Source organism: Drosophila simulans, chromosome 2L (genome assembly GCF_016746395.2).
Source record: "Drosophila simulans strain w501 chromosome 2L, Prin_Dsim_3.1, whole genome shotgun sequence".
Classification (NCBI taxonomy): Eukaryota; Metazoa; Arthropoda; class Insecta; order Diptera; family Drosophilidae; genus Drosophila; species Drosophila simulans.
Genome location: NC_052520.2, coordinates 819235 through 844889, shown reverse-complemented (window position 1 = coordinate 844889; position 25655 = coordinate 819235). Strand labels below are relative to the sequence as shown.

The 25655-nt window shown below is 47.5% G+C and overlaps 5 protein-coding genes across 5 annotated transcripts; 1 reads left to right on the top strand and 4 right to left on the bottom strand.

Annotated features, from left to right (window-relative positions):
- Positions 1-11106: 11106 nt before the first annotated feature.
- Positions 11107-15818, top strand: LOC6730494 (cGMP-dependent protein kinase, isozyme 1). Its single transcript, XM_002077639.4, has 5 exons — positions 11107-11463; positions 13355-13725; positions 13789-15234; positions 15301-15486; positions 15549-15818. Exons 1-5 carry the CDS (start codon positions 11323-11325, stop codon positions 15709-15711), a joined length of 2307 nt encoding a protein of 768 aa, XP_002077675.2. The 5' UTR covers positions 11107-11322; the 3' UTR covers positions 15712-15818.
- LOC6730493 (xylulose kinase) lies at positions 15752-17735 on the bottom strand. The gene has a single exon (XM_002077638.4). The coding sequence runs from the start codon at positions 17547-17549 to the stop codon at positions 15831-15833; it is 1719 nt and encodes a 572-aa protein (XP_002077674.1). The 5' UTR covers positions 17550-17735; the 3' UTR covers positions 15752-15830.
- A 1173-nt stretch (positions 17736-18908) lies between these two features.
- Positions 18909-21462, bottom strand: LOC6730492 (gustatory and odorant receptor 21a). The gene is made up of 4 exons (XM_002077637.4): positions 19765-21462; positions 19630-19687; positions 19369-19572; positions 18909-19314 (listed from the first exon to the last, which is right to left on the bottom strand). The coding sequence occupies exons 1-4, from the start codon at positions 20655-20657 to the stop codon at positions 18985-18987; spliced, it is 1485 nt and encodes a 494-aa protein (XP_002077673.2). The 5' UTR covers positions 20658-21462; the 3' UTR covers positions 18909-18984.
- Positions 21463-22115: 653 nt separating this feature from the next.
- Positions 22116-22668, bottom strand: LOC27208294 (tenecin-3). The gene has a single exon (XM_016183881.2). The coding sequence runs from the start codon at positions 22604-22606 to the stop codon at positions 22211-22213; it is 396 nt and encodes a 131-aa protein (XP_016022946.1). The 5' UTR covers positions 22607-22668; the 3' UTR covers positions 22116-22210.
- Positions 22669-24851: 2183 nt separating this feature from the next.
- LOC27209359 (heterogeneous nuclear ribonucleoprotein A1) lies at positions 24852-25317 on the bottom strand. The gene has a single exon (XM_016184794.3). It carries the CDS (start codon positions 25251-25253, stop codon positions 24951-24953), a length of 303 nt encoding a protein of 100 aa, XP_016022945.1. The 5' UTR covers positions 25254-25317; the 3' UTR covers positions 24852-24950.
- Between the last annotated feature and the right edge of the window lie 338 nt (positions 25318-25655).

Here is a 25655-nt window from a genome sequence, read left to right as displayed (position 1 = left end):
AACTCCTAGCTCGATTCCCTTAAATGATAACTCGGAATAGTTGGGTTAGACTAATCGAAGATTACAAGGCTGTGCTATAAAATAGAGAAGCCTCGTTCGGAATAAATATATTTTTAAATCATGTGGCACTACTTAAAGCTTTGCCACTTGTTGCATGCATGGGTATACCTTCAGGGGCATAGAGTATATAGTGAAGGGCTCCGTTTCCCGGGCAGCTGAAATGGGTAACTGAAGACGGGAATTGCCGTTTTACCTGCCACGTCGGCCACATCGACGACGTTGTCGCAGTCCCATTCAGCGATATTGTAGTGGTTCCTGTCCCTGTCCTGGTCCTCGACCCCCGCCACCCACCTCCTTCCACCTGATAACCCGAGGGTCCTCCAGCGTCGTCGAGTGGCGAAGTGGGTGGCTGGGGTTTCGGGGCTGCGGTTAAATTGCGTCAAGCATATTTGACATTTTATTATATGCGTTACAACGCAATATCGCCAGAAGTTGTGGGCCCGTCACACATGTGTCGCCGCTTTTTTCCGGGCCCGTGATGACTTCAAGTGTTTTTCATTAACTGCTGCTTATGAATATTAAATTAAAACAGCCATTCGGCTGGGCAATAGCGGAAAACAAAGACGGAAAACACAGCCTGGAGCACCTGAAGGTCGAGGAAAGCCGCTTAGGAGATGGAAATGGAAAACCATGTCTAAGACGTCGCATATTAAAAGAGCTACCCCAAATTGAATTCTGCGCCAGACCGGAATAAAGCTGTTTGACGTCGCGACGCGAATTCAATTGCAGCTTTAAGGTCCTTCACTCCTCTTGTTTCTTGGCCTTCCCGGCGAGCGAGAGCAAATGCAGCTCATGAATTTCAAATGAAATTAAAAACGTGTTCGCTAAAAATAATAATGCCGGAACAACAGCAAAGGAAACAGAATATCGTGGCAGCCGGAGGAATAGTTGCATCCACTTGGAAGCGCCTGGATGGAGTTTCGAAAGCGGGGACTTGAAGATTATTCCGCAGCACGACAGGATTTAGTGATGTAAGCTCGAATGTTTTCCTGTTTTCCTGTTTCTCCTTCGATTCCCGCAGTCTGTCCACAATTAACTCCGAGCAATTCTGAGTTCGGACCATTTCGATGAGGAGGAGGAGGAGGAATGCAAGGATGCGGCAAGGACTCCATGTTGCCAGCTGCTACAACATGTAAACACATCGGTGCCATGAGTGCTCGACCAACTGCAACTGGCAATCGCAGGGAGATGCGAGATGGAATCGTGACTTTGGGGCCATGAATCAGAATACTCGCATCATTTTAGTGCAGGATTTCCAATTTTTTAGTAGAGTTTTATAAAATAATACCGACTTTGGTTTTATCACCAAACTCGCATTTTTATTATCGAACTTTAGTATGCTCTCAAATTTGCAGTCAAATTCGCATTGCTATCACCACTGTGCTTTCACTCATTTGAAGACTTGAATTGAGAAATTTTCTGGCTTGCCACGCCCCGTGCCCTCGGCTCCAAACGCCCCACTTAAGACTCTGGAGGCAACTTTTCTGTTACTTCAAAATTCAATTTTACGCAATATGCGCAAATCACGATTAAAATCTTGTGCGTGCTCTTTCATTGCATACTTTGCGGCTGTAAGCGGGCTTTAAAACGGAGGGGGCTTTTCCTCATTTCCCTGGGCTGCCGGCCAGAAGAAACTATGAAAATGTGTTTTCAAATTGCGAAACAATTTGTTGACCGTAATTGAACTTTGTCGTCCCCAAAACGCACTTCGCCGCGACCCCGCCCCTCCTTGGTCACCATAATTGTCGTAAAGCAAACTTTTGTCCGCTCATTGCGAGGCTCGTAAAAGTTTTCCTCGCTTTTCCCGCTTCCCCCGCTTTTCCGCGCTTTTCCTCATTTTTCCAGCTTTCTTCGCGCGCCGCCTGCGGCGAATGGTTGATTTCTGTCTCTGTGTGCCTGCTTTTATGTGCGTGTTGTGGTCGCTCCAATTTATAAGGCCAACCGCAAATTACCCCTCCCAAAAGCCACGAAACTCCCGAAAACGCCGACAGATGCAGATGCACAGAGACAAATAATGACCCATTAAAACGTTAATGGGCCCGGGTGCACTTTCTCCCGGCACTTGGGTCACAGCATCTGTGACCTAGGAATAAGAACAGTATTAATGAAATCTTATTTTCTACTTCCTAGAAGTTGAAACCAAGGGTTTGGCAACATCCCCTTAATAAACAAAAAACTGCACATACTAGAGTATAGTATTTTTCCAAGTGCAGAAAGTAGAAAGTAGAAACAATGCTGTGTTGCCTTTGAATTTGCAGCTCTTGTGTTGCATTTGCATTACCCGTGGCATTTGCCCTCTTTGCTCAGGTCAGGACTTGGCATAATTGTCGCCACACGCATGAATATTTCACAAGGAGCCTTCGAGGGTTTATGGAGCGCAGGATGTGGGGCAGGCCAAGTGCGAGGACCAAATCCAACCGAGTGCCCATGCCAGAGTTCTGTCTCGAAACTTTTTCGGCATAATAATTCATGGCCCGACTGCCTTGGCCACAAATTCCAAATGCAAAATGCCGATAATTGGCACTCCTCGCCCTGCCAGCGACAAGTTTTCCCCTGTTTTCCTGCAAGTGCTGCGCAGCCAGTCGGAAAATGCATTCAGACCCCGTTCCCCGCCCGATTTGCACTCAATTGTGATGTTTAGTCGCTCGTTGTCACAGGCACAATGCTCCATCTCCACCTCCTCCGCTTTCAAAGCTCACAGGCACAGTGGTCGATGGCACGATGGCTACGAGGACGAAGACTTGGTGAAAGGTCCTGGCTTAACTCTGATAACTATTACACGCAGAATTCCCAAGCGCTTTGCTCAAGAATACAGCGTTGCATCCTTTTTGACACCTGTGTGTGTGATTTTGCAATCAATTAGCACAACTTTTGGGATATCCCAATGCAGAGCTTGCTTTTGTTGATTATACTATATTTTACTTATTTTAATATATGCAAATCCAACCTCTTGCCTGTAAGTGTGCAGTAGCAGCCCGCCTCTAAGCCGCCAAATCCCCGCCCATAATCCCTGAAATGGAAAAGCCAGCCACTTTTAGTCAGCACTGTGCAGTGGTGTGAAAAACAGTGTTAGCCCGAAGGCGTGGCATCATTCCGCCCCCATTTGTCAGGCGTAATTAGCCGCAAAGTATACTGTTTGTGCAATAGTTTCACTGGTCGTCGCTGGTCCCCTCGCCACTTGGAGTGGTATTGAGGCGTATTTCTAATGCCTTTACACAGAGAGAAAAGCGCGTTATATTGGCATTGATAAGCTGCCGTATTACCTGTCAACATCGAAATGATACTAACACAAATTGCTCAGCTTATCTGGCAGCTGAGTGTCGAACACAATTTGGTTATGTATAAATAGATAGCCTTTGCTGCTGCTTGTTATCCAGCTCGCCACTTGTTTCGGTGTGTCCTCGCCCGAAAAAGCACTTGCCCCGGCCCAAACCGAAGCACTTGCCCTAACCCATACCCATTGATGGCTGCTCACATGAGCAGACCACTCAAATCGCTCGATGGCCGCACAATGCAGCCGGCCAAACAGAAACAGCAACTCAATTGGGGGGAGCAGCTCCAACTATTACAAAGGCATTGCTGACGTTTTTGCCGCCAGCTGGACAGCTGGACGGCGGGACTCCTGTCCCCGGATGGAGGGAACCTGCTGGTCCTGCAGGTCCTGCCCCCAGCGAGAGTGCAGCTCCGTGTGGGTGTGTAAAAAATACCACAATTTCAATTTCAAAGTATCCTTTTAGTCAAAAGGAAATGACATTTACGCGCTTTGTTGTGGTTTGCCCATGCATAAAACATTTTTAGTTTAAATTTTTTATGTCCCGCCCACTCATACTCACCCCGCCCTGCCACGTGCTCCCCAGCCTTTTTTTCCGTATTGACGCACTTGCCGCTGTTGCAGTGGGCGTGGCAGCGCCTGAGGGGCGGCACATGTTTGTGCGGAAAACCCGGGTGTTCCGAATCCAAAGGAACCGAGTGCCGAGAACCGGAGGGAAACCAACCACACACAAAGCAAGGCGATGGCGATGGCGATGCGATGCGATGACGACAACTGCAACAGCAGCTTAAATCTGCGACTGCGAGGAATGCAAAATATTTATGAAAATTAAATTCTCCTTCGAAAGCAATGGAATTGGCCTTGGGTGGTGAAGGGAGGAGAAAGTGGCGGGCTCTGCTCCTTCCTGGCTGAGTCAATAATTATGCTCGGTACTTGGGGAGCTCGGGCTGTACACTTCCTTATTTGATTTAAAACAACATTTGGATAGCACTCGGTGCAGTTGATTGGTTTAATTGTAAGATAAATACCCAAACAAATGAGTTTTCGGCCCAAACAAATAGAAAGCTGTTCTTTCTTCGACCAGCTAAGTGAGAAAGTTTCTTTCGATCCGCTGGGTGTTTCTCAGTTTCATGTTCTACACCTTTGGAAGTCGTGGTTTCGCAGAATCTGCACTTTGGTGTGGCAACAATGAGTGCAAAAATCAATGCACAGCTCCGGGGTTTTCCCGCTCCTCCGCCCCTTCCTCGGCGGGATGTCCTGCCAAAGCACTGCAAATGCGCTTCCTGCTTCCTCCAGAGACTCTGAGAACCAGTGGGGCCGTGGAGGTGCGGCTGACATTTGTTGAATATCAACAGGAAATGCAGTGAATAAACACGTCGAGTTGTCGATTCGTCGATTTCATGAGTTGCATTGTGAGCTGCGGGCTTGCCATCGCCTCCGTTGTCATTGCGAAGCCTAGACGGCGAGAAAAGAGTTGTGCTGGGGTCTGCAATTCCATGAATTCTTGACTCTAAAGCCTTGTTGTCCTGCAGGTTATTTGCTTATATGTATGAAATTGTTTTCAGTGCACCGGAAGTGTGTCCGAGGAGCGGAAGAGGTGAGGGCGGTGCGGATGAGACGTCCGTGCATTCAATTCGATGCGATTCAGCTCGAATCTCCTCGCCTCGCCTCGAATCCATGGGACTCGATTCGATTCGATTCGATTGAGTTCTATGCGAGGCGATATTTGAATTGAATGGCGGCGGAAGTCTCCTCCGGGCGACGGCCAGCAAATAATGCCAAATGCATTTTCGATGAGTGAGCAGGGTAACAACAATTGGAGGCACTGCACAAATTTGCATTGCAGCCCGTTGCGTAATTGCATTCGTCAAAAAATGAATGGCGAGTGGCATCCATTCGTTTGTCCGCTTATTCATTGGCACGCTCATGAGCCGGGCAATCAAATTAAATTCCGGGCTAAAATGTTTTTCCAGCCCCAAATTGAAGGTGAGCGCCGAACGTGGGCAATCAAAGTCTCCGTTTTTCGGTTACATTTCAGCTCGGCCATCACCTCCATAAGCCATCATATTTTGTCCGTCCGTTCATCCGTCCGTCGATCCATCAGGCAGTCAGTCAGTCAGCCAGCCAGTCAATCACTCGAATCGTTTTCGTTTGCGTTTCGTTTTCGATTCCAATCAATTTGTTTGGCATTTTTGGCTGCCAGTTTATCCCCTTTCCACATCCATTTTTTTCGCCTGCAAACGCTTTTTGTTTGCTTCTATCGACTTGTGCTGCGAATCAGAAACAAAAAGTTTCAGCGTTGCTTGTTGCATTTTTAAATAAAGGATTCTGGACGGCGGCCAACAAGGGGTTAAGGGGCAGCACTGAATTTTGTACACTTCCGGTCTGAATAGATCCATCATCGTCCTCTTTAAAATGCTGTCAAAGGTGGTGAACTAAATTTTGAAAAAAAACAAACGAAAATGATGCAATGCCTTTCAAATTGCATAAGATGTATTCTTATTACCATTGTGTAATAATGCCTTTATCTATCAGAACAATCTAGTTTTCAACCTTTTTAACTCTTAGTTTCCTTCCCAATTTGTGTTTAATTTAAGTGTAACAAGTGTATTTCCTGGTCGTTTTTTGCCGAGAAATCAAGTTTGCCAAATACTGCTGATATATTTCAATGTATTTTTCTTTTAAAGTTTGCTGCTGGTGCTTTTCCACCACTTTCCCGTCCAATTGCACGAATTTATTTATGAATTTCGAGTGTTGAGCAAAAACTAATCTCAAACCACATCTTTTGCCTCTGTCGAAATATTCAGACAGTGTATTTTTTATTTTTAATTTTTGAGCATAAACTTTGATTGGCATTGCCAATATTTCACTTTCACTCAATTAACATTTTCTGTTTCGATTGCCAGTTTCTGTGGCAAAATACGAAATACCCACTTTAAATCTAATTCTATCTTTTCTACTTCTGTTCCGAAATTACAAAATGGTTTGAGTGTTTATTCCGGACGTGCGATAGTCGATTTCTCTCTATAAACACAAAGGAATTGTATGCTTAAAAATACAGAGGCATATTTTTCGAAAAGATTTCAGGCAACCAATTCCGGCAGAATTCATAAATGATTTAAAAATACAGCCATTGAATGGTATTTCTTTGGGCAAACCAAGTGTTCGTGCTGAAAACACAGCCAGTCTTTAAAGTGGACTTAAGACCACATAATAACCGTGATAACCGTGTTTTCTTTAAGAAATGATTACGCACTATGTACTGACAGATGTTGATTTATGGCAAATAATGATAGTTTGTTTCGCCATTGGGTATTTGCCGAAAGCCGTGCATCCGTAATTGTGCACAATTACTGGGTTTAGGGAACTTCACGCTAATTGACACTTTGCAATCCAACAGAAGACTCTATTCACAAGTCCGCAGGGATCAAGTGTGGCATTGGGTGGCGGGGCAGGCGGATGCGGATGTGGAGGAGAAAGTTTTCGCCTTCTCCATGGCTTTCATCCTTTTTGCGTTGCATACCCCAGGCGGCAAGCTGTGCAGCAAACACTACTTTGTGGACTGCGACGGGGCGTGGCAGGATGTCTGACTGCGCTCATTGAGAAGCAAATGCGAAACTTTTTAATTGACTTTTTCAATTACAGTTTAATTTTGTTGTAAGAAATGTTGGCACTGCCAATTGAAGTTTTCTCGAGCGCACACGAAAAGGCCAAAAGCGGGAACAGACCGAAAGTGTGAGGGATGAGGTGGCTAATCTATCATTGTCCACCGGCCAACTGGCGAGTGTGTGTGCGAGCAATTTGCAAAACTTCAGAAACACGCACCAGTCAGCCATCAGCATCTCGGACTTGGCCACGTGCACTGAGAGAAATCGGGCGCGGCTAGATTGTAATAGAATTAATTCTTCCAAATTGCAGTCTGAAAGAAAACTGTTTCATGTATTTAGATACTTTGTAAATTGATTTCGCTACCCTGTTCCTTTTCATAGCGAATTGACTGCAGCTTACTCACTCTTTTCAGTGCTCCGTTTCCGCCAGCGAAACTCATTCGGAAAATCTAAATTTATCTGCAACAAATTTCGCCTTTTCCTTTCGGACATGGAGAAAAGGCCAAGGAAGCACGCCAACTATGCATAAAGGCAAGTGGACGAGCATGCGGGTGGCGAAGTGGAGGAGGCAGAAGTGCTTGGGCAAGATTGCATCCTAAAAAACATTTCCTCGGAGAGCTTTTTATTATGCGACCGAAAAACTGGTCAAAGTGAAAAAGTTTCTGCTGTCCTCGGCTCCAGTAATAGAACTTTCCATTAATTTTCCAACTCTTTGCCTTTCGATGTGTGACAGGTATGTAATCCCCAGAATAATTCGATATGTGCACTCCAAGGAAATCTCCAAATTAGCTGACCAGCACATGATGCATTGTCTGCTGATGGTTTATTATTCCAGTGGTTTTTTGTGCCGAAACAAACATGTTACATTTATCTGGACGGGGATGAAGCGGACAAAAAACGGACAGAGACCTAAAAAAGGGGACCCCAGCCTGGGATATCGACGGGCATGGTACCTAGTAATTATTTTATAAAGAATACGATACATTTGGATGGCGAACTGGACCCTTCGACCTGGACCTGAATAAGCATCAAAGTTGTTTACGCACCTTTTTCAGTCGGAAACACTTCACTCTCCTCGGATTACAGGGTATTGCAAGGCAATAACTGAGATACGAATGCGAATACGAGCGGAGAACAACAAAAGGCCACGATGAATGGGCTGAATTGGAAGGTGGAGTTGCCGGGTCAGGGCCTTGGTCGAAGCCAGTGATAATGGCCGCTGGTGGGGATTGAGGGGTCAGCCGAAGGATTGGGGAGCCGTTACAAGGATCCACCTGGTCCGGAGTGCCTCGAATTAATCCCCGGCGTACACTTTGGCCTCTCTCCTCGGCAGCCGATTTTAATTGAATAACTGCACGAACGAAATGTTATGTAGTGTTGATAAGGCAATAAGATATGGCACCGTTCCCTGGGGAGCCACTTCCCGGGGACGTGTGTCCCCACAGCAAATCACGGGCCGCGGGCCGGAAACGGAGGGCACTCGGGTTACGGATTACGTTGGATTCGTCGGACAAATGGTATAAAATAATGCAGAAACTGGGCCATTGTTTATCTCTTGACACTCCTATTGTCACCTCCTACGAGTATGTCCCGCTTTTCCCGCTCCTGCGTGAACACGTTGATGGTTTTCCCGGGAAAAGCCAGCCTAAGCTCCCATTTACATACGATCTGCATGCATATGAGGGGTTTCGTAGAAATGTTTATGGTGAACCCGCTCATAACCGCAGATTGCCACTTGATTTGTCCTCCGCCTTTTATGCGCGCCAACCGCATTTGTTTTGGCTTTTGGCTTTGTCTTGCCCCTGCTCTCCATTGTTTTCCCTCCAGTTCCGGATTTTCTTTTTGACAGGCAGACAGACTGCCGGAGGAATGCAAAACCCATGCGAGTGGTGGCCCTCGGCAGCCGTAATCACCGCAGTGAAATGTGTGACATGCGATATCTATTATGCAAATATTGGCAGGCTGCAAATTCACAAGCCCCCAGATTGCCACCACCCTTCCCTTTGCCCAATCGGATAATCCCTGGTTTACAACGTCCTGCGAATTGTAATGTGACTACAAATTGCAAGAGGTGTGCATAGTTCACATCCATAGCTGCATCTCTAGGTATTATTAATATGGCCATTAGATGTCTCACTGTGAATTTAATCGGTTGTGCTAAAAGCGTTTTGAGCTTGTAATAAAAATCACTGAGAATAGTTAATTTATTTGGCTTTTAATCTGTGTTTTGAAACTGTTGTTTTCGTGCTCAGTTTCTGTTTTTAATGCGCGACAAACTTTTATGATAAGCCCGCCTCGTCATCGTGGGGAATCCCCAGCTCATCCCCTCCCACTTTCATTTCCTTTCCCTTCCTGTGCCATCAGAAATTAGCGTCCATTAATTAGCTGGCTCTGCAGGATTGGCGCTAAGTTGCTGGCCCCAGTTTTCTGTGTTCTATGGCCTCTGCTCCCTGGGCCCCTGGATGGCCCTGTGGCTCCTGTGCTCATGGTGGGGGTCAATGCTAGGGGAAGCCTCTGCCCCTGCACATAATTACCGCAGCATGTCAAAGTTTTGAGCAGTTCACCGGCTCATCCAGAGTCGTGCTCCGCCTGCTCACCTCTCAGGTAATTTATCTTGGCTCCACTGGCGGCAATGCTTTAATAGGTCATTTGCTGCATCATTGCGCATACGCCGTGTGAGCCCCGCTGCCGTTTCCTTTGTAGCTCAGCTAATCCTTCTGCTCGGCGTCTCGTTTTCGTTGCTTTGGAGGCGGGTGGCGTCCTGCCCGCCGGTTGTCACGTCGCCCGCACATCGCTCTCCACGTTGGATTTTCCCCCAGTTTTTGCACATCCAGATATATCACTGTCTGCGGCGGAATGCGAGTCTCCATTAAATGTGGGCCACCGCCAACGGAAGCCACCGAAGCCAGTGAAGCCAGCGATGCCACCAGCGAAATTCTCGCTCGTTTGCGTTTTATTTTTCGCTTGCATTTGGCAGACACGGAAAGAGTCCCGAAAATATCCGCAGCTTTTCGCTTTAAAGCCGTGTTCTGCAGTGGACCACTATAATTATATTATGGCTCTAAAGCAATTTTATTTCACATTGTTTATGCTCGACGCCAGTCATCAAGTAAAAAACTACGGCAAAACTCCTCCTCTGGCTGGAACTCTTGCGTTCAGCATTCCTCATTTACTTTAAGACGCTGCTCCCCCATTTCGAACTTTTGCAATGACAAATAAGACAGCAACGAGTGCACATAAATTTAAATATCCAGTTTGGTACTTAAAGTAAGCAATCAAGAGTAAGATTACACCAATAAATTGTGCAATTCACTTTATCAAGGACATATACACATCTTCCCTCTGGCTTTTAGGGGCTAATATACAGATAGCTTTAAAGCCACGGGTTATGTCTCTCTGAAGAAAATAATAAGGAAGCCATTTTAAATTTATAAAAAATGTTGAAAAGAAGCTTAATATATTTCTTAAAATAACTAGAAGTAGTCTGCGGTTGGGTGTCCAAAACGCGGATCGTTCCCTTGAGTGTTGGCCACCTTATGGTAACTATATTCCTCTTCCTTATTTTTAGAATTTTGGCTTTCGTTTTCATATTTCCCGTCTGCCATTTCGCATTTTCGTTTTCATTTATACGCTCTGTGACGCCGTAGGTCTCGCTTCCATTTGCCCTTGCCCTGCCATCTCGTGACCCCTCTAAAACGGCCATCTGAGTCCCTCCCTTCTAACCCTTTCTGACCCCTCTTGACCCATCACCGGAGGCCCCTGGTGGATGTCCTCCTGTGGATGTCGCGTTGGCTGTCATCATCAAATTACGCCTGGCTTTTGTGGCTGGGTTTTGTTTTCGGGCAGCAGAAGAGCCAAATTAAATTTCCTTAAAGGGCTATCAAGGGCTTGCAATGTTAAATATTTGAGAATTATTTTGCCTAATATTACACTTTAACTGTTAAAGAGCCCATTCTTAATTCACAGAGATATGAAGCCCGAAGGTTGTATTTGATATATTAATTGTGTAACTGAGCTTATAAAATTATTGTTAGTACGAATTAATGAAAATTGCCCATTTGTTGCACTCTTCAGCTCTGGTTGACTCTGCTGATAAGCGGAGAACGCTCCTAAAGGCGCTCTTTTGTTTAACGGCCCTCTTCTCTTGTTTTCTCTCTCTCTGATAAATCACGTATACGCCGTGTCGATCGTCGCCTGATGGCAGTCGCCAACGAATCGCGCGCGCAAGCAAACCGCTAGCGAACCGCAGCGGAGGAGCATCTCCGCCTGAATGGACTAACCCTAGTTGAGGACCGAACATCGTAGATATCGACGCAGAAGATTGGGCAACCAAGTCACCTTTGACCCGGACAACGGAGAAGGACAACGCAGCAGACTGGCAGAATGGCCGCTGGAAAGTTGACTGATCGGGAGCGGGAGGCGATCGTCAGCAATCTGACCAAGGACGTGCAGGCTCTGAGGGAAATGGTGCGGAGTCGGGAGAGCGAGCTGGTCAAGCTGCACCGCGAAATCCACAAGCTGAAGGTGAGGGGGTGGGGTCGCCCAGGTGAGAGAGAGTATGTCGGGAAAAGCCATCCATCCATCGCTGTCTATGGCATCGCTTTGTTTGCTCGTTTTTTGTTTGCTGCCCCTGGCAGATAAGAAGGAGCCACACAGACCGCACTATTTTTCGGACTAAATTCGAATTCGCTTTGTGTATCGCAGAGATACAAAGTATCTGCAAATACACACGCCGACAGACAGACCCCTCCTCTATCTCTATCACATCGTTATCTGGGCAACAGCAGCAGACTCTGCCCAGATATCAGATACACCCCATAGACCCCCTACTCCCTACCCAATCCCCATTCCCCAAGACCATTCCCATGCCTACCCCACTGAACCGCAGCGGCGGAGGAGTGGAGGCGGCGAAAACGGGGGCTAACCCATGCCCTTGCCGGCGTATCTGCTAGATACTCGTATCTATCTAATGCCCCATCCCCGCCTTATAATTTGTACTTGAGCCCCCGTCCACACATATGTATTTAAACTGTAAGGCAGATTTATTGAGCCAAGTGATTAGCACTTCTTGGCGAGATCTCATCGTCGTGCACAATTTTATAGCCCAAAGAGCGGAGTGAAAATTCGAGACTTGCGACTGCCAGATACTTGGTAGCCACTTCTCAAATAATCTGGAAGCCGAAAATCATTTAATTTCCATTATCTCACTAATTGGGGCTGTAAAGTCGGAGAGCTGAGACTGAGAAATTGCTAATATAAGATAATTCTATGTTCTCATGGTTGTGGGAAGGCATACAAATTGGAATGGGCTTACTAAGTCTTCAAGAAATGCCCTTTCTTAGGGAAGATCATTTAAGAATATGACTTAGGCAATGAAATGGAAATGCTTTATCAATCAAGTATCTGGATAGTGAATCTTTCCCAGTCTGCATTTCCACCGGGATGTAAAGCTCTTTGGCACCTTATTCAAGTGCCTCACGAGTGTGCGTCGCTAATTGCCGAATCACCTCCAGCTCGAGCAGTTGATCCGGCGCCCGCGGCTCTGCTTCCCCAGATCTCAGGTCTCCAGATTACTTTGTGGGCAAACAGAGATACAAAGATACATAGATAATATAGTTCCGACCGAGGCAGCACGCGCATCTCGAAAAAAACAGAATCAGAAGAATCGGTTGGGAACCGAAGCCGACATAAAAAAGCGGCGAGCGAGAAAAAAGGAAATACGAGCTGGGCCCGCGAAGAGTGTTTTTGAAATGCTAATTTCTATGCAAATAATTTGGAAAACAAGCAAAAGGTGGTTGGCGATTGGGGACTGGAGCGGGGTGGTGGGTGGTAACACCTCGCCCTGACATTCGGCTTATCATGTTTACCCTCTGAGCTGGAAATGGAACCGAAACTGAAACTCCATGACTAGCTCCCATTTCTGAGGAGGCGCCACGGATTTGGATTTGCCTTTTGGCTACGGCTTTATCTATGCCGTTTTTGGGTCACACCGCCTAGGGGAAAATTTAGCATTCTATTTACGGATTGTGATAAGAGAGTCGAAGAACGCACCCAATTGGCAGGCACTGGCAAAAAAATGGTTCAAAGCCTTAAATCTTAAATAAACAACTAATAAATTTATATATATAAGTATATGTATATATATACAAGTAAAATTGCTCAACAAAAAATAGCCCCATTGAAAATAATTCAAAGATAATATGTTAGTTCTCGCTGTGTTTGGCATCCCGAAATTCGTCATCGGGAAAGCACGTGAATGCCATCCGCAGTGGGTCACCTAATTGAGTTGGGCTCGGGTGTCGAGGGAATCACGCGCCTCCATCGATTGATTGTCCGCCAATTGCCGGGGGATTGATTGACCGACGCATCACAATTGTTGCTCCAACCTCTGACCCCCATCTCCGTCGTTTTTCAGAGTGTGCTCCAGCAGACCACCAACAACCTGAACGTCACCCGAAATGAAAAGGCCAAGAAGAAGCTCTACTCCTTGCCAGAGCAATGCGGCGAGCAGGAAAGTAGGAACCAGAATCCACATTTGTGCAGCTCCTGCGGCATGGTGATGCCCACCAGTCCGGAGTTCGCCCTGGAGGCGCTTTCTCTGGGACCGCTGGCCCCCTTACCATCAACATCTTCCGCCTCCTCATCTGGATCGACATCTGCGGATGAAGTGCGACCCAAGGCGATGCCCGCTGCCATCAAGAAACAAGGTGTATCCGCCGAGAGCTGTGTGCAGTCCATGCAGCAATCCTACAGCATACCGATTCCAAAATACGACAAGGATTTCAGGTACGTCTTCTTATGAGCTTTCATTTTCAAGCCCTTTGCAACTCACAACCCTGATCCTTCCAGTGATAAGCAGCAAATCAAAGACGCCATCATGGACAATGACTTCCTAAAGAACATAGACGCATCGCAGGTGCGGGAACTGGTGGATTCAATGTACTCCAAGAGCATAGCAGCCGGCGAGTTTGTGATCCGCGAGGGTGAGGTGGGCGCACATCTGTACGTCTCCGCCGCCGGCGAGTTTGCGGTGATGCAGCAGGGCAAGGTTCTGGACAAGATGGGGGCGGGAAAGGCGTTTGGGGAGCTGGCTATCCTCTACAACTGCACCAGGACGGCCTCCATTCGAGTCCTAAGTGAGGCTGCGAGGGTATGGGTGCTGGACAGACGTGTCTTTCAGCAGATTATGATGTGCACGGGCCTCCAGCGAATCGAAAACAGCGTGAACTTCCTAAAATCCGTGCCCCTGCTGATGAACCTTAGTGAGGAACTGCTGGCCAAGATAGCAGACGTTCTGGAGCTGGAGTTCTACGCCGCTGGCACCTACATCATCCGACAAGGAACCGCCGGGGACAGTTTCTTCTTGATCTCACAGGGCAATGTCCGCGTGACCCAAAAACTAACTCCCACCTCCACGGAGGAAACGGAGTTGCGAACGCTGTCCAGGGGAGACTATTTCGGAGAGCAGGCGCTGATCAACGAGGATAAGCGAACGGCCAACATCATCGCACTGTCACCAGGAGTTGAGTGCTTGACCCTGGACAGGGATTCCTTCAAGCGGCTGATTGGGGATCTCTGCGAGCTGAAGGAGAAGGACTACGGCGATGAGAGCAGGATGCTAGCGATGAAGCAGGCGCGGGAAAGCTGCCGGGATGAGCCGAAGGAGCAGCTGCAGCAGGAGTTCCCCGATCTCAAGCTCACGGACCTCGAGGTGGTCAGCACTCTTGGCATCGGAGGCTTTGGTCGGGTGGAGCTGGTCAAGGCCCACCATCAAGATCGCGTGGATATTTTTGCCCTGAAGTGTCTCAAGAAGCGACACATTGTGGACACCAAACAGGAGGAGCACATCTTCAGCGAACGCCACATCATGCTCAGTTCGAGGTCGCCCTTCATCTGCCGTTTGTACCGCACCTTCCGTGACGAGAAGTACGTGTATATGCTGCTCGAGGCCTGCATGGGTGGGGAGATATGGACGATGCTCCGGGATCGCGGATCCTTCGAGGACAACGCGGCGCAGTTCATCATCGGGTGTGTCCTGCAGGCGTTTGAGTACCTGCATGCCCGCGGAATCATCTATAGAGACCTTAAGCCGGAGAACCTGATGCTGGATGAGCGCGGCTATGTCAAAATCGTGGACTTCGGCTTCGCCAAGCAGATCGGAACCAGCTCTAAGACGTGGACCTTCTGCGGCACCCCTGAGTACGTGGCACCCGAGATCATCCTGAACAAGGGTCACGATCGAGCCGTAGACTACTGGGCTTTGGGCATTCTCATTCATGAACTGCTCAACGGAACGTACGTAACTGACACCACCCCTTGATTTTTTAAACTCCCCCAATAATTGTTATATTTCGCTTGAAGGCCACCGTTCAGTGCTCCAGATCCCATGCAGACGTACAACCTCATCCTGAAGGGCATTGACATGATAGCCTTTCCGAAGCACATCTCCCGCTGGGCCGTGCAGCTCATCAAGAGGCTATGCCGCGATGTACCATCGGAGCGCCTCGGCTACCAGACTGGTGGCATCCAGGACATAAAGAAACATAAGTGAGTGAAACGATATCAAATATGATAGAAAGATAGCTATTGATGATGTGTTTAAACCTTAGGTGGTTCCTGGGATTCGACTGGGACGGCTTGGCCAGCCAGCTGCTGATTCCGCCCTTCGTGAGACCCATCGCCCATCCCACGGATGTGCGCTACTTCGACCGCTTTCCGTGCGATTTGAACGAGCCACCGGACGAGCTCTCCGGCTGGGATGCGGATTTCTAGGGCTATTCCGACACCTCCTTGACTTAGTAATTGATCACTCTTTAGTTAAATATAGGTTACTTTACTGATTTTCCTAGAAACATAGAAAGAAAGGAACATGGATACTATCTTATTGAAGTTTATACATTTGGGTGGAAAAAGTACACACTGGATTTGGAAGCCAGCAGCTGGCAGATTTGGGAGCATCGTTCGATCAGGGGCTTGTAGATCTTATCGCAGCCAGGTGTTGGCTCCGCAGCCAGTTTCAAGCCGGAAGGCACGTCCCTGAAAAACTCGTCGAAGCTGAGTCTCGTCTTACGGCCCGTGGGCATCATGCAGGATTGGCAGTTGCAGGCGGACTCCCGGTGTTCGTAAAAGGCGTACCTGGCACGAAAGGCGCATCCCAAAAGGCTGACCTCGACACCGGTTCGCTGGTAAACAGGAGCATTGAATATGTCCGCCACGATCTGCAGGACACTTTGGCACCTGGAGTCCTCGCCCACCACGATGATCTTTGTGTCCGGTGTGTGGTGGAAGCCCATCTCGTGGGCAATCGACCAGTGGTGCATGATCTGACCCTCGATTAGAGCTCGAACCTCAATCTCCGGTGTGGAGAAGCGGTGTCGGCCTCGAATGCACTCCGCGGCCATCGGGTTTATGTGCGCATCCCAGCGTAGAGTGCCCTTCGCAGTGGGTATAATCTCCCGGTCCCGGAAGTGCACAGCCACATTGCCACTGTTGCCCGAGGGCGTGGCGTCTAGCATTTCGTAGAAGCGCCTCCAACTGCCGCCGGCGACATCCTCACAGATGGCTTTTCGCGTCAATCCTCCGTTTTGGAAGCATAGGAGGCCCATGTACTCGTCCCTTCTTGTCGGATGGCACATCACGTGGCCGTCCTCCAGCCGCGGAGCTTTCTTTAGAGGCATCACCACCACATCACTGGTATCCAGACTGAGCATGAGGAAGTCATTCTCTACCAGAAGCCCTGCCAGTTCCGAGGATTTGCTCCCGGTGGAAGCCACCACCATGCAGTCCGGCCTGAAGTTCCAGCGTTTCACGTAGTAGTCCCCGATGCGTCCTTGCAGCCGGGACGAGGGAATAGGCTTCATCAAACGCCTGGCAAGGTCAGGAGCACAGGCGTTCAGGCACGCCGGAGACCACTTCTTTTTCCGGATGTCGAAAAGATTCATCCCCGAGCCATCGCTGTAGTCTATGGAGGCAATGCCACCGATAAGGAGAGAGGCCAAAAAGCTGCTGATCAGCGAAATCCTGGAAGTTCTCTCGTACTGCTCCGGGCACTGGGTATACACTTTCCGTATTTGGGGACCCGTGAATCTCGTGTACGCTCTGGAGCCCGTTATTTTCGACAGTTCAGCGGGACCCCCGACGGTGTGCTCCATTTCACGGACCTGCACGTCCGTCGAGCTATCCCGCCAAGTGGGCGTCCTGGTCAACTCGAAGGCGCTCTCCGTGATCTGCTCGTGGAGCCGCAGGTTGACGTTCAAATTGCACAGACGCCTCAGGCCCAACTCCGACCAGAAGACGCAACCGTGCTGCTGAGCCGCTCCGGCAATAGAGACCACCGAGTGCATATCCGCTCCCTGTTTCACTAAACAGTCCATCAGCATGTCCAGTGCCTTTACCCACATCACTGGATTGGCCAGGAACTCGCCGGGGCCGCCATCTGATAGTATTCCATTCGTTGTCTTGAACTCTGGGAGATCAACGTCATAGCGGATCTGTGCCACATAGGTAACGTTCAATTTGGAGTCGAGGATCAGGGCGCGGAAGAGTTGGGTGCCCAAGTGGAGGCCCAGGTAGCTGTTGCCACTGTAGTCCTGCTTGATGCGATGGCACATATCCCATCGGTGGACTCAATGCGAGCTGCAACCAAAATTTTGAAGGAACGAAATTTTTTTTTTATAAAACTTCTAAGTCAGACGGGAAGGACGAAGCATTTATGAAATTTGTAGTGCTTAAGCTTACAATGTATATATAATTATCGCGGTTTCTTAGTTTTAGGGTAAAATAAAAATGTTATTGAGAATGCAAATAAAAATAACGCCGTTTGAATATATTTGGGTAATATTGTTAGACTTTTAAAGTCATTTAAAAATTGTTTGTAGTTGTAAGCAGTTTGATCGTGGGACAATTTTAAGTCAAGTTTCGCCAATTTTTGCCAATCCTAGGTTTTTGTCATAGAAAAGTGATTATTTTTCGCATAACATTCGAAAAAATGATCGGAGTAAAAAGTGATATGTCTCGTTGAATTCGTAATAAAATTTCCAATCGAACTGCATTCCAACTTAGAAATGGTAATTTTTTTCAATTTTTCGCAAAAAATCATGATGTAACCCCTTTCCAAAATTTCAAAATTTGGAAAATTTTTTTTTTTTTTATATCATTCAAAAAGTGTTTTGAGTTGTTAGTTTGGGTCAATAGCTATTCAAAACAGTAAGAATTTTGGTTGTGCGACTATTTAAAGCCAAGTTTCGAGAAAGGATTGCAATCAAAATATGGTCCTTTTGCCAACCCCAAGTTTTTGTCATAGAAAAATCATTATTTTTCGCATAACATTTCATAAAATGATCGGAGCGAAAAGTGATATGTCTCGTTGAATTCGTAATAAAATTTCCAATCGAACTGCATTCCAACTTAGAAATGGTATTTTTTTACAATTTTTCGCAAAAAATCATGATGTAACCCCTTTCCAAAATTTCAAAATTTGGCAAAAAAATTTTTTTTTGATATCATTCAAAAAGTGTTTTGAGATGTTAGTTTGGGTCAATAGCTATTCAAAACAGTAAGAATTTTGGTTGTGCGACTATTTAAAGCCAAGTTTCGAGAAAGGATTGCAATCAAAATATGGTCCTTTTGCCAACCCCAAGTTTTTGTCATAGAAAAGTCTTTATTTTACGCATAACATTGCAAAAAATGATCGGAGTAAAAAGTGATATGTCTCGTTGAATTCGTAATAAAATTTCCAATCGAACTGCATTCCAACTTAGAAATGGTAATTTTTTTCAATTTTTCGCAAAAAATCATGATGTAACCCCTTTCCAAAATTTCAAAATTTGGAAAATTTTTTTTTTTTTTATATCATTCAAAAAGTGTTTTGAGTTGTTAGTTTGGGTCAGTAGCTACTCAAAACTGTATAAAGTTTGGTGGTGGGACAAATTTGAGTCAAGATTTAGGAATAAACCTTATTAAACTCGATATACATTGAAACCAAAAGCATTTTATTTTTGGCCCAGCTTGGCGAGAATCATGTTATAGGAAACATTGATTGGATAACTAGGTCTGCTGCTGACCAATGCGTCTCTGCTCCGTGATCTTAAACTGCAGCAGGACCACGAGGTAGGTGGCCATGAACGAGATGTTGGTCGTGATCAACTCGCGGTTGATGTTTGCATACCCGTCCAGATTCATGATGGGCGGGTTCTTGTTTATGGCCACAAGCAGCATCTCCACCTCCTTCTGGGTGGCAGCGTCCACGGCGGTCAGGTTGATATTGAGCAGCTTCGTCTGGAAGTCAAGTCCGACCTTTCGGGAGGCGTAGTGCGCCTCGTTGCAGATGATGTACAGCAGACCCATGCAGTAGAACACGATGACGAACAGACCCACCTGGAAATGTCCTAATCAAAAAGAGTCTTTCCCCTGCGTGCCAAACGAACGCACCTCCTTGTAGGTTGCCCCGTGGTCGATGATTTCGCTGATGCTGCCGTAAGTGGCGATGATCGTTGTGAAGAAGATGACCAGGCAGTACATGCCGTACATGTTGGAGTAGGCTCGTCCCAGCTGCTGCATCATGTGACTCAAGTCCACCCACAGATGGCGGTACTCGGTGAGTTTTTGGGCGGGCTTCTCGCCCCGGATGGTTGTCTGTTTGTTTCAGTTTAGTAATTTTTCAATTGAGCACTGATTATATGTTAATTTTACCTGCAGAGCGTCGGAAAGAGCGCGACTTGCAGTTCCGAATGCATTGCAGTTGATGTACCTTTCGGATTTCAGAAATGAAGTATTGTCTACTTGGGGCTTTTTCACTTGGTTTTCCCATAGAATACACGTACTCACCACAAACTGCAGAAGCAGTTGAGCATGGCGATGATGGGGTAGTAGGCGAATGTGTACCACAGCCGGAAGTCCGGCTGCAGGAAGTACTGCGACAGGTTGATGGCGATGCTCAGGAGCCAGGAGAAGACGCACAGCGACCAGGTGAGTGGGTAGAGATTCGGAAAGACGATCGGCGAGCCGGTAGTTTTGAAGAATTTATACTGGTAGTTGGTCCACATGTTCTTGAAGATGGCCACCTGGGGACCGTGCCGCCAGCTGGCCACCGGGAGCAGAAAGTTGGTGAAGAGCAGACTGATGAAGATTACGTTGTAGATGGCCTCATCGAAGCGCTTGTCCGGGCTGGTGACGAACTTTTTCACGCGCTCGCGCAGCACCAGAACCACAATGGTCGTCTGGCAGCTGTAGATGAAGATGGCCCACATGACCTGCTTGGAGCCCCAGGAGTAGCCCGTTCTGGGCAGGTTCTTCTCGGGCGGATTGCGGTGAATGGGCATCACGCCCATTATCTGGAAAAGCACCAGGAGGCTCTTGGTGGTCTGGTAGAAAGAATCATGCTTGTCCAGTTCCAGCGGATCGTCGACAGTCTCCTGCTTGCGCACGTACACCTCCTCCATGGCATCACCACGAGCCATCAGTTTAAGTTTCTCCCGGTAGCGCACCTCGTCCTCCAGAAACTGGCGCTGGTTGGGATTCAGCATGGGCACTACCTTCGAAGGCGGCGTTAGGCCACGACTCACTGCCCAAAACGACATCGTGCGATCAAGGAAAGTCGTACGGCTTCCCAATGACGGACCTTTTATACTCCTCCACGCAGCCTTGCTATTGACTTTCGATTGAAAGACAAACAATGAAAGGGACACGCCCCGGGCGCTGCCCATTTGCTTGCCCACCATTAAATATGCTTAAGTCCGGGACATGAGCACGAGCCTAGTCGGGCAGCTTTCCTGCACTCAGAAAAAATGGTAGGGAATACATCGCGAACATAGTTTTAAATCTTCCCATTTTAGCAAGATTATATAGTGTTAATCAAAAGCTGTGTTCATTTTGTATATTCACTCTGACTTTCTCTCAGTGTCCGCTTGTTGTGGTCATTCTGCTGACACCGACCAACGGGTGACCCCAAACAGCAGGGCAGGATGAGGAGCAGGAGGAGGGTGGGCGGCGGCCTGCTGAGGGCGACCGAACGGAGAAGGTACATAAAATGCGCTTAATTTGCCGGAAATGAAAGTTTAACGATGTGTAAATGCTTACGAATGCCGATAGAGGCTCGCACTAATGACCAATAAAAATGTGCCACCAACGGGACGGACTGCCAGCTCCATCGCCATCTTTCCCTTTGTCCTTGACCCTGTCCCAGTTCATCTGGTGGTCCGTCGTGTGTGTGGGTCTGACTTTTGATCTATTTCTGCCTCAGATACCAAAAGGCCCGGCATTAATGGCTCTTAAGGCGCTTAAAGCCGAGAGGCGAGAGTGGACAGGAAATCCATGGCAATGACAGCCGTTCTGGACTGCCAATCCCCTCGTGCAACTCCACCGGGATAAGCCAAAAGCGAGCTACAAATCTTCCCCGGAGAATGTTTGGAATTTGCGAGCCATATTTAAAGAGTTTCACAGCTTTTGGGGGACTCGCAGCCAACTGTTGCGAGTTCGACCCTGCTTTTTGGCCAGAGTTTTCCCTGTTTTGGCAGCGAAACTCATTTTCATTGCACACAGTTTGGCAAACTCAGCTCTTTTAATGCGAAAACTTTCAAGACAAACGACAAGCGGGAGTGCATAAATAAAGTGTTTAGCTGGTTTTTTATGCCCACGAAGTGTGTGCGCCGTGTCACATAATTGCACACAACTTGAGAGGGGCGACTGCATGGCCCATTTAAAAAGCGCTGGCTTAGCTTCATCCACCAGGATGCGGCTTAAAGAACTGATGCAGCGCATCCCAGGATTTGTGGGCTCTTGTTGCTGCCGCGTCCCTTTCGAAGGACGTGCCTATTCCAAGTGTCACTGTAACCGAGCGAATCTCTCATGGCCGCCGGCTGTCAGCCACCAGGCGGCCTTGGCGAACAAGTTACATTTCGATTTCCTTCCCGCTGCTCTTCCACCATCGTCTTGGTCTGCCATCTATCACGGGGCTGCACTGTGCCGAAATCCCACTTTATCTGAATGCCTTATTACTCTAGTAAAATGTTCGATCCTAAAAATACAATATTTATGTGTTGTTACAGCAAAAAGTGTGTACTACACAAAACAATTTGATCGCACTATATTGCTTTTTTCCCCTTGAATCAACCGATTTCTCTCCGTAGACGTAATGCAAGTATCTTGTGCGAAATGGTGCTGAGAAAATGTGAGAAAGATTTACTTTTTGCAGAAAAGACTTTTATTAATATCGAGGGAAGCGCGGAGGAGAACAAGCCAAAAATGGATTTTAGATTGGCTGGAGTCCTGCGCCCTAAGCAGAGGATGACTCGGTGCTGGCTTCCGTGGTGGTGCTGGTGCTGGATTCGGTGGTAGTTGTAGTGGTGGTGGTGGTGGTAGTGCTGTTGCTGGGAAGAGTGGCATTTGGAGGCAGTCCCCACGGTCCGCCGGGGCCACCGGGTCCACCTGGACCACCCTGAGGACCTCCCTGCGGTCCACCCTGGGGTCCGCCCTGAGGACCACCCTGGGGTCCACCTTGAGGTCCGCCTTGAGGTCCACCCTGGGGTCCACCCTGTGGTCCACCTTGGGGTCCACCTTGGGGTCCACCCTGGGGTCCACCTCGAGGACCTCCACGGCCACCTCGTCGACCACCTTGAGCGGCAGCCACGGCAATCAGTGCGAAGAGGACGATGATGATGAAGGAACGCATCTTGCTTGGTGTTTATATCTGTCAGTGGAACTGGAGTTTGATAGCTATTCGCCAGTTCCACAAGCCTTTTATACTCTCACCTCGCCAGTTCCACCGACTTCGTTGCCAGATGGTTTTCGGTGACGTCGTCGGCGATCAAATAAACGTCAGGTGTAATTTGGTAAAACCGGAGCCGGACAAAGAGTCTTGAGCTGTTCCAAACGCTAGATGGATAGATGAATGAATATCTGTTTTTCCCCTGCGTCACAGACCAGCTGCTCTTGATTCGATTTCAATACTGCCGTCGTCGCTCTTGTCTGCGTTTGTGTTTGTGTTTTTGTTTGTCCAGTCGACTATTTATCACCACAGAACGTGGTTCGGGTGGTTTTTATAGCTAATGGAGTTGTCGCCTTCTGATTCGATTCCGTTGGGCTTGCGGCTAATTCATCAGTTGGACCAGCAGCGGATGCGATTTATGAGTTTGCATGGGTCCTTCAAATGCAGGACCAATAAATAAATGTTAATTTAATTTGCAGTGGTCGGGGAAAATTGCAAGGTCTGAAATGCGCACTCGAAAGTTCACTTGAATAAATTCGAGCTGTGAAAATAGAGTTAAAGTGTACCCATTCACACAATAGTTGGCTCCTTAGTGCAATTTGTATAATAAAGAATATTATATATTTGAAAACTGGCCTCGTTTCAAGTTGAATTTAAATGAATCAAAGCAATCCAGCTTAACCACTTTCAGTTTAATCACATTTGCGAGCCGTGTAGGCGAGGATGGCACTCAGGCTAATGCAATTAAACATTAATCATACGCACTGTGTGCCCGGACGGACCAGCAGGATACATATGTCGATGTCCGAGAACCGTTGCCGGGTTACACTCACAGTTTTAGAGCGAAGCATCCACAAATTAGCAAATTGGACATAAATTGACTAATTAGTGCTAAAAGCAAGTGGCCAATGTTTGCTCCAGCCACACCGAGCACAGGCTGCAATCTCTACCCCATCCCTCCCACCCCTTCCCCCCTTGTTAATTCTGTGATACAGAAGGGAAAGTGATAATTCAATGTGCGTAAATGGAAACTAATTTCGTTTTATTGCGGGCCCCCTTTTTACCCCTTCCCCATGCCACGACCCTGCACTCTCCCACTTGGCTGGGGAAATTAAAATGCAAATTTCATTTGCATTGAAAATTTATCGCTTTAATGAGCGCTGCAATTGCAATTAAAAAATCTGAACAACTGTGGAATGCTTCCCGTTCCCTGGCCCGACTTTCGCCCATTTTTGGCCTCTGGCCATAATCCACGGCCCAATGCGTTCGCTTTCTATAATTTGCCGAGCTTAGTCCGACCAAGATCTTCAAATTTTAATTAAAAACGCTTTGCATATTTTGCGCAATTGATTTTTGTTTTCCGCCCAACCAAGTGCAGTTAAACAGGACGAAAAGTGGGGGAAAATGGGGCGTGGCGTGGGTGTTGGATCGAACAAATTGTGCCATTATTCCGGTCACGCTTTTGTTCTCGGGAATTGATGGTTTAATCAGCTGTCTATCCGATCCGTGGGAAGGAATCCATCTGCTCGGATTTGCCTCGCTGAGTCGCAGGTCCTTTTTTGGTGCCTGGTAATTGAAAAACACACAGGCGCCTAGTGCATCAATTAGCAAAGCAAACGCAGCCACTCAGCCGGCAAAGACAAAACGCAAACCACTCCGAAGGACCTTGCCCCGGAATCCTGAGAATCCTGGGCGTCCTGACTACTGCAAGTGCATTCTATTAGTTGCCCAAGCCCCAAACCGAGTTTTTATCTCTGGGCAAACAGTCGCAAGTGCCGCACAAAAGACAAAGAGGCGAGCTATTGTCCTCGATGGATCACCCCTCCATTCCCAGCTCCACTGCGCCAAAGTCTATATTGCCATGCAAATGCTATGGCATTAAAGGATTTCCCAACTGCCGCGTTCTTGCTTCCATTTGTTAGTATCGCCATCGCCATCGCCGTCGCCATGGCCGGCTTTTATTGACTTTGCGCATTTAACTTTTAAATTTCACCATGTTAAAGAGTCGAGCTCAGTGGGTGGGTGGGAAAGCGTGGGTGGTGCCAAACTGAATGGCAAAACTTTTTCCGTTAAATGCTAAAACAACCCCGTGCGCTTTAAGCGGTTCTCCTTGTTCGGCGTTTGGGGCTTGTAACACCTTTTAGTCCACTAAATGTATTCACATACCCTGGGACTAGCAGGGCATATTGCTTAGACAGCTACTTGGGAATTTTCACTTTTAAAGCTTATATGTTTAATAGGACATTTTGGTTAAGTATTTTATAGCTATATACAGGATCGATTAATACTAGAGTTTTTGATTAGCTTCCTATGATGAGGAAACGTCAGTGGAACTGGATTCAGTGGTGCTAGCCTCAGTGCTCGAAGTGGTGGTGGTACTGTTGGAGAGTTCGGTTCCATTCGGAGGCAGACCCCATGGACCGCTAGGACCTCCCTGCTGCTGACCTCCCTGTTGTCCTCCCTGGGGTCTTTTCTGGGGTCCTCCCTGCTGGCCTCCTTGCTGACCGTTTTGAGGTCCTCCCTGGCCACCCTGCTGTCCACCTTGTGGTCCGCCTTGAGCAGCCGCCAGTGCAATCAGGGCGAAGAGGGCAATCAGAATGTAGGAACGCATTTTCTCTCTGTTGGTTTGGCTTTGCTGGGTGAAAACTCGAGTTGTAATGACTCTTCCCACAGCCAAAGCCCCTTTATATGGTCTAAATTTTCCATTAGGCCCAAACGTATTTCTTGAAAAACAGCTGCTGCTGGGGCGCCGTCACAGAAATCAAACAAACGTCTGCGGTATTTTGGTAAAACCGAAAACCAGACACAAAGAGAGTTGAATGCTTGGGGAAAATGTTTACTGTTTACCAGTGACTAATTTACCCAAAGTGCGTCACCTAGCAGTTACATATATTTTTTTTTGTGTTCTCTGTTTCTGAAATTTTCAATTGTTATTTTGTAATTGTCAAACGCTTTGGTCTTAAAATGTAAACATCAACTACAACTACGTCAAAGAGTCAATTTGATTTTAAAT